This window comes from Clinocottus analis, unplaced genomic scaffold (genome assembly GCF_023055335.1).
Source record: "Clinocottus analis isolate CAN_PGR_092001 unplaced genomic scaffold, fCliAna1.0.p SCAF_11, whole genome shotgun sequence".
NCBI lineage: Eukaryota > Metazoa > Chordata > Actinopteri > Perciformes > Cottidae > Clinocottus > Clinocottus analis.
In genome coordinates, this window is record NW_027175832.1 from 3,780,180 (window position 1) to 3,788,200 (window position 8,021).

The 8,021-nt window shown below is 39.9% G+C and overlaps 1 protein-coding gene across 1 annotated transcript; it reads left to right on the top strand.

Annotated features, from left to right (window-relative positions):
* The first annotated feature begins 645 nt into the window (after positions 1-645).
* On the top strand, positions 646-7,523 carry gtf2b (general transcription factor IIB). The gene is made up of 7 exons (XM_068602189.1): positions 646-717; positions 1,992-2,104; positions 3,745-3,878; positions 4,260-4,406; positions 4,812-4,941; positions 5,382-5,663; positions 6,570-7,523. Exons 1-7 carry the CDS (start codon positions 701-703, stop codon positions 6,701-6,703), a joined length of 957 nt encoding a protein of 318 aa, XP_068458290.1. The 5' UTR covers positions 646-700; the 3' UTR covers positions 6,704-7,523.
* Positions 7,524-8,021: the final 498 nt, after the last annotated feature.

The following is an 8,021-nucleotide window of genomic DNA, read 5'->3' on the forward strand; positions in this document are numbered from 1 at the left end:
CTCTTTGTGTCATTGTGTTGTGTCTTCACAAGCAAGTAGTATGATACAGAGGAGCAGTCACAGACTGGTACAGAGTCAGAGACACAAACTGGCACTCTCAGACAGCAATCTCACAAGACATTTTCTTTTATTAGCAGGCTAGGATAAATCAGTACATTTTAGATATTCCTTGTTGCATTATATAAGTTGTAAACGGCCACTTGTCACATATATATATATATATATATATATATATATATATATATATATATATATATATATATATATATATATATATATATATATTTGCATTGGACCCAGAGAGAGAGAGAGAGAGAGAGAGAGAGAGAGAGAGAGAGAGAGACATATAGTGGTTAATGGTTTAATGGTATAATGGTTTGGTTTTTTTTATGGAGCATAACCACACTGACAAATAATCTCATATTCTGATGAAATCTCTCTCTCTCTCTCTCTCTCTCTCTCTCTCTCTCTCTCTCTCTCTCTCTCTCTCTCTTCTCTCTCTCTCTCTCTCTCTCTCTCTCTCTCTCTCTCTCTCTCTCTCTCTGTACAACTCGCACTGTTACGCAAACAAAAGGATGTTTCGACTAATTTGACCCTTACGGCTTTCCATACTCCAACGGACACGTGATCAGTAAAAGGTTATAAATAAAGGTGGGGCATTCGATTGTTTCTTTGACACACAAGCAGATTGAGGAGCAACATGGCGTCAACAAGCCGGTGCGTAGCTACTTTCACCAAATCGTTCCCCTCTTTCTTCTTCTTGAAGACTCTCCCAGTGTAAATGTGTAAATGGCACCGAGTGAGACGTGATGCATGTTACGTCTTTGTTCCTCCTGTCAGCGTTGGGTGTGAGATGTGTTTTAGAAATGACTGCTACTTCGCTACGTTAGCCAAACTAGCTGGCTAGATGTGTCCAGAAGTCACTATTTGTGTTTCCGTTACATTATCTCACCGATGTGCTGCTATCAATAACATCGTCATTATCTCGCTAACGTCGCTTCGCAGCTTGTTTTCGTCGCTTTGCTCTTGGTTTTCGCCACTTTGGCTCTTTTTCGGTGAACAACAGGTAACGTCAACGCTAACGTCAGTTAGAAGCTGGAGCATATGGCATCATATTGTGTTGTCTCTTTCATCATCGCGGTCTGGGTGAAGATATGCAAAAAGAAGTTGGTCTGGATTTTATTTATATCAAAATATAAATTCAAACTAGGCAGTGGTGATTATTGACATCACGCCCTGTAGTTTATCTGTTATTCCTGACATCATCGTGACGGGTTTATCCGTTTAGCAGTTTAGGGGGCAACGTAAATATATTGTTGTTAGGGTAAACAGTATACCTGTCATGGTCTTATTATTATTTTATTATATAAAAGTTAAAACCCAAATAACCATTGGCATATTTATTGTGAGCTTGTTGTTCGACATAGCTGTAGTTTTGATATATTTGGCATTTTTAAAAACGTAAATTAAAAATTCTGAGAAACTTTTTATTTTTACGAAACAATTGCAAAAAAAAAATCACACACAACTTAATCAATAATAAATACAATTCTTAGTTTCAGCTTTAATTAAGACTGTGATCCTTCTTAACTGCTTGTTGCTCTTTTGACTTGTTTGATTTTTATCCAACTGCTGTTGACACAGTTAATCATGGATTAATCATTTGATCATGTTTACTGAATGTTTACCCAAACCAGTTTCATGCAGTTTTGAGCTTTCAGTTTGCTCACCCGGGTTATTTCTTCACGGCAACAAAAAAGAGGAAAGTAAAGTGTGTAACCAGTGTTTAGATTTTCCTCCCTGTGGTATTTACAAGTCATTTTCTGCTGGCAGTTTGAATTCTATTATTACATTTTTAGCAGTTGAGCCTTGTTGCTGTAAAGTGTGTGTTGTGTCCTCTCTATCTCTTTACCCCAATGTCTTTTCCTCCCTTTTCCATCTTTTCTTTACCATTTGAGCCGTTTGATCACGTAACTCTTCTGCTTTTGTAGCGGAGATGTCCTGGCACTTCCAAGAGTTCAGTGTCCCAACCACCCTGATGCCATACTGGTGGAGGACTACAGAGCAGGGGACATGATTTGCCCTGAATGCGGCCTTGTAGTAGGTCAGTATACACTACGATTATGTGCTCTCTTACTTTTGTATCGTCAGGCTTTCAGTGTTTAAACTAGTGTGGGCGGTAAACTGATCACCCGGTAGGCCGGTTCAAATTTCCAATACAATATACATATTTCATATAGCTGGCAAGAGCACTGCGGTTGGAAAAATGAGTACTGAGAGAGGGGACATTTATCAACTGCGTATACTGTCCAAGAGCAAAGCAATGTCGGGTGTTGAGAAGTTTTTCGGTTTAATAAAATCTGATGTCACTGATGTTGTTGCCAGCATTGTACGTCACAAATTGTTTTGGAATACGGAGATTGGGAATTTGAGGCCATCAGTAATGCTGGTGGACCAGCAAAGCTGAACATCGTTTCCAGATCAAGTCATGGAATAACCTGTCCGAGGACATGCTCGGCAAAGACGAATCAGAGCAGCAATTCTAACACTGGATTATGCCTTAAAAAATGCTTCAGCCAAACTGCTATCCCTCCACTTTACCAACACAATGTGCAGACGCACACGTTTCTATAATAGCAGACTTGTCTTCAGTTTGTAGTGTTTATACTAATATCTTCAATTATTTTTTATGAGAACCATCGTCAATCCATTTTGTCATTTATCAAAGCACATATTGGCACAAAAAGCGGAGATATAAAGTGTATTAGGAAAAGAATCCTTTCAACATGTGACGCAGACTGTAAGACAAAGCTGTCGGGAACACAGTTCTCCTCTAACGAGCCCCCTGAGCAGAGACCGGGTCAGGTGGGAGACGAGAGACGCCAGCCGCTCTCTGAGGCACGCTGAAGTGCCCTCTGCTCCTGCTGCCGCTGCCATAGCTTTGTCTATGGGAGGAGATAAATGTCACTTGGCCTTGAGATGTTGGAGAGTTATGTATGGTAAAAAAAAGACTAACAGGATTAAAATATCAGAAATCTAATCCTCGCCTCTGCTACACGGTTCCAAGAACAGGCATGATGAGATATAAGTAGCCATAACTGCCTTTGTCACACCCTTTATCCCTTTAACATCTCTGATTTGATGCAATTAAATGACTGAACATCTGTTAAGCTCATATTTTATTTTGTATTTCTGCCTCACAACAACCTCAAGGAGAATAAAAGGAGAAAGAAGAGGGGAGGTGATGTGTCAAATGTAAGCTAGATTCTGAATACTGTAGAGTAGTAAGACGGCTGTGGGTGAGCTAATGACAGAACGGAAAGATTCAAACAATATTTACAGTATTTGAGTCTCTGAAGAAATGTTTTCACAAGGGAATTTGTGCCGCTGAATGTGGCACCATCTTCTGGTTAATTATTCCTGGGGGATTTAATAGAGACAGACAAATAAACACAGTAAATACATTTCCTTTGTATGTGCCGCTCATTCACTGAAACAACCATTTCCGATTGGTCGTTACATTTCACTTCTCGTGTTTCAATCATGGCCGAATAGAAGAAAACATGTTCAGAGCAGCAGGTGTAGACGTCAGTGCTCAAGACTGAAAAGCCGACGCCTGCATTTTGATTTCTTGTGTTGGTGCTTAGGCTAAAAATTACAAGGAACGTTCAAGAAGTTGATCTAGTGCAATAATTAGGTTTAATGTATCCCATTGTTTCAAATTGTTACACCATTTGTCCTCAGGTGACCGTGTTATTGATGTCGGCTCAGAGTGGAGAACGTTCTCCAATGAGAAAGCCCTCAAAGATCCTTCCAGAGTGGGAGACGCCCAGAACCCGCTGCTCAATGGGGGTGACCTGACCACCATGATCAGCAAGGTGAGGTGTCCTTTGTTACAAATGAGCCTCGCTGTGTGCATGCGGCTCAAAATTACACTTGTTTCAAGAAGTTGGTATTCGCAGATCAAATGATTATACGTTTTTTTTTTCACAAGATATTTAAGCCACTCAGATTTCCAGTGGCATGAATGTTTTTTGCACGACTTTACCGATCGTGCACCTGCATTGAGAGTTTGGTTAAATATGTCAGCAGTTGCTGCATTTACATTCATATCATCTGGTGCAGATTGCAGGAGTGAGTTTGGGTCAGAGTGACTCTGGTGTCGCACAGTAAACAACGTTCCTCAAAGTCATCATGGCGTCTCTTGAAATCGGACTACTGTGAATTTCACTGCTAAACACCCACTGTTTCCACCACAGGGAACTGGCGCAGCGAGTTTTGATGAATTCGGGAACAACAAGTACCAGAACCGGCGGACCATGAGCAGCTCTGACCGGGCCATGCTCAACGCCTTCAAAGAGATCAGCACCATGGCAGATCGCATCAACCTGCCAAGGAACATCATCGTGAGTTAAAAAAAACCCAATCTGATTCTGCAATGTGCTTTTGACAAGCTGGACCACTTTAAAGAGACGCACAGAGAGCAGACACATGATGATACTGAACTTGTATTTCATTAAATAAAACAGACAAACAGAAATGAAGAGTATGTGAATAAAGAAGTGTTCTGCATTAGCCTCACTTCTCCTCTATCACCATGACTTGTCATCTTGTTTTAGTTAAACGTTTGGTTTACATGGTGTTTAAAAAATCTCTATTTTACAAATGTTTATAGTTCACCTGACGGACACGGTTACAGCAAACACTTTATTTGTGTTTTTTGGAGACAAACACAATCAAATCTATAATTAAAAACTATTTGTTGGAATGTAAATGATAACGTTTCTGTGAATACTGTTTTTGCTCTGCAGGACAGAACAAACAACTTATTTAAGCAGGTTTATGAACAGAAGAGCTTGAAGGGCCGAGCCAATGACGCCATCGCCTCGGCCTGTCTGTACATCGCCTGCAGACAAGAAGGAGTACCAAGAACATTTAAAGGTCAGAGAGAAAACACTTTCTTCTTGAGCTATCTGCCATTTTATTAAGGTTTGTCCGCTCTTGAGGGAACAATTCTTGGCATAAAATCAAAGCTAATTGTGGTACGTCTTAATATATTACGAGTAGAAGTCCTTTGTTGACAAAAATCTGTAAAATTTTAAATTGCTTTAAATTCATGTTTGATTAATTTGTTTCAAAGGATAGGAAATTATAGCTACTTGAATTATCCTGTGTTGTGCTATATTAAAAACACGTCTTCACTTAGAACAAACAAATTGTGGATATATGATGATACTATAATGATATATGATCTTATAATCTTCTGTTTTCTACTATGGATTTCAGTGGAGATTCAATATGGAAAGAAAAAAGGGCTTAAAATATATATATTTCTCTGACGTCTCTTCATCTAAAAAGAACCCGTCTCTCCTCCTACACAGAGATCTGCGCCGTCTCTCGGATCTCCAAGAAGGAGATCGGCAGGTGCTTCAAGCTGATCCTGAAGGCGCTGGAGACCAGCGTGGACCTCATCACCACCGGGGACTTCATGTCCCGCTTCTGCTCAAACCTGGGCTTGCCCAAACAGGTGCAGATGGCGGCCACCTACATCGCCAGGAAAGCTGTGGAGCTGGACCTGGTGCCCGGCAGGAGCCCCATCTCGGTGGCTGCAGCGGCGATCTACATGGCCTCCCAGGCTTCTGCGGAGAAGAAGACCCAGAAGGGTGAGTATAATAAAACTGTGGAAAACTATAAATATGTAGTTGTAAGTGGTTTTAAAAGTAGTTTTTTTCATATAGTGCTTTTCTGAATGCTCAAAGACGCTTTACATAGGAATCATTCACACAGTGATGAGAGGAGCGACCATGCAAGGTGCCACATCAGGACTTTTTAACTGTCATGCAGCTACGGGAGCAATTTTAGGGTTAAGTGTCTTGCTCATGGACACATCGACGCTGACCAGCCGGGATCGAACCGCCGATCCTCTGATTGAAGGACGACCCCTGCGCCACGGTCATATAAATGAGCGTTATGGTCACATGCACTGGTAGTAGAGGTCTTTGTAGGCCAGAGATTTTGGACCAAGTCTCACCTGTAAATAAAAAAAAACCTGGTGTGAATTAAATAAATCCAGACAGTCAAATGTAACTTGAATAACAATGCAGGAAAAAGTTCACTTGAGTACATGCATGTAGACAGTAAATCAGTGTTAAATAATGTAAACTTAATTGCTGATGGTTTTAATAATCATAAACCTCTACTCTGTGTAACGGCGACAAGGTTTTTTACATTTTTTTTAGATCGTGGTATGTAGTGGATGCATTATCTTCGTCTGCAAAGTGAAAGTAGTTGTTAAATGTTTATTTTTCACCTGTGGATCAGCCGAATAAAAAGGAAATAGGTCAAGCTGTTGACGTGTCCTTGAGCAGGACGTTGTCGTACCCGAGCTCCACATGTGATGCTCTTTAGCGCAACGTTTTTATGGATGGATAAAAAAAAAAAAAAAGTAGAATCCAGAAGTGTTTTATTCCAACTTTTTTTTTCATTTTTGCGCTACAGATAAGTTTTGAAAATGCAGGGTTTTTTTTTCTAGATTCTAGCGCTGAACCTCGTCTTTACCGTGTCCACAGAAATCGGGGACATCGCCGGCGTCGCGGACGTTACGATCAGGCAGTCGTACCGACTCATCTACCCGCGCGCCGCCGAACTCTTCCCCACGGACTTCAAATTCGACACACCCGTTGACAAGCTGCCGCAACTGTGAAGACGGCCCATAAACAGTGACGACGATATATATTTTTTTCTGCTGTACTTACAGGATTGTATACTTTCTTTAAAAATCATATTTGTTGGATTTTGAAAGATTTCCTTTGTCTCGTCTCAGACTTCTTGCCTTTAACGAGGCGTCCTCGCAGGAATAAAACGGACACATTCCAGTGCTTAAATAAACAGCTTGCAGACTGTACTTACAGTATTTCATTTGAGTGTATATACTGTCTCATGTATATATGTCCAAATTGGAAAACGTAATTGATGCTTGCAATTTTAGGCCGGTTTCATATTGTATACATATTACGTTGTTTTTGTAGAAAAATTACCTGGTTCTATTTTGTTAGTTTGAATTGTTCTAAGTAATTTAAAAAAATAAATAAAACTTTTCATTAAAGCATGGTAATGAGCTCATGGTTTGAACAATATTAAACATTTGTTTACATTAAACCTGTTTTACTACTCTGGTCATTCATAGATTGAATGTCTTCATGAGAAAGAGCTGAAATACATGGAAACCTTCCTCAAAATGAGTTTAAAGAGAACAAAAAGACAATTCTAGACGACCAGAGTAAACCCCCGAGGACGTGTTCATTGACGGGTACAAATGAAAGCAATCCCACTATTACAAATGTTTAATTTGTGCATTTATGATGGGCAACAACGACTGCAGAAATGCCTTTTCTTTTCTTTTTTTTTTACAAGAGGGTCATCTGCAACAGTTGTGTGACTTGAGTATTTGTGTACCATCTATAAAGTCTTCGTCTGTTCTGGCAACAACATGCACAAGCAAAGAATAAAAAAAACAAAAACTTTGTACAATCTATTTTCATCATTAACAAATGTAGATAATTAAAACTATTGATAAAATTAGTGCTTTCAGCTTGTGTACATACAGTATATATATATATAATATACCCTGCCCTCCCCTGTAGTGATTCATATCAACAGCTCGCCAACATTACGTCAGTTCATATATAACATGCAAGTTGACAGTCAGCTGGTTCCTCTGCCGGATTGAAAGAAGTAACTGATCACAGAACAGTGTGGAAAGCATTTAAATGACATTTGACAGAAACCTGGAATAGTTTCATATGTTCCCAAATAACAGCTCAGCGCTTTCTTATGGATTCCTGCACATCTTCTATGTCTTTGCTTCCTCCGTCATTGGGTTCATGGTCAGTCCATCGATCATGTTTTTACCACAAGGGGTTCACCTGCTCCTTCAAGAGGGACAGGATGAATTTGGTTTTTATAGCTTTTAACTGCAAAAAACAACAACACTGCTTTCACTTTGACTGAGGTAACAGGAA

What these genes read in the sequence shown, in the direction of transcription:
- gtf2b (XM_068602189.1), top strand. An exon ending in TGACCACCATGATCAGCAAG is followed by an intron (nt 3,879 to 4,259) that starts GTGAGGTGTCCT and finishes TTTCCACCACAG; the next exon opens with GGAACTGGCGCAGCGAGTTT. An exon ending in AGTACCAAGAACATTTAAAG is followed by an intron (nt 4,942 to 5,381) that starts GTCAGAGAGAAA and finishes CCTCCTACACAG; the next exon opens with AGATCTGCGCCGTCTCTCGG.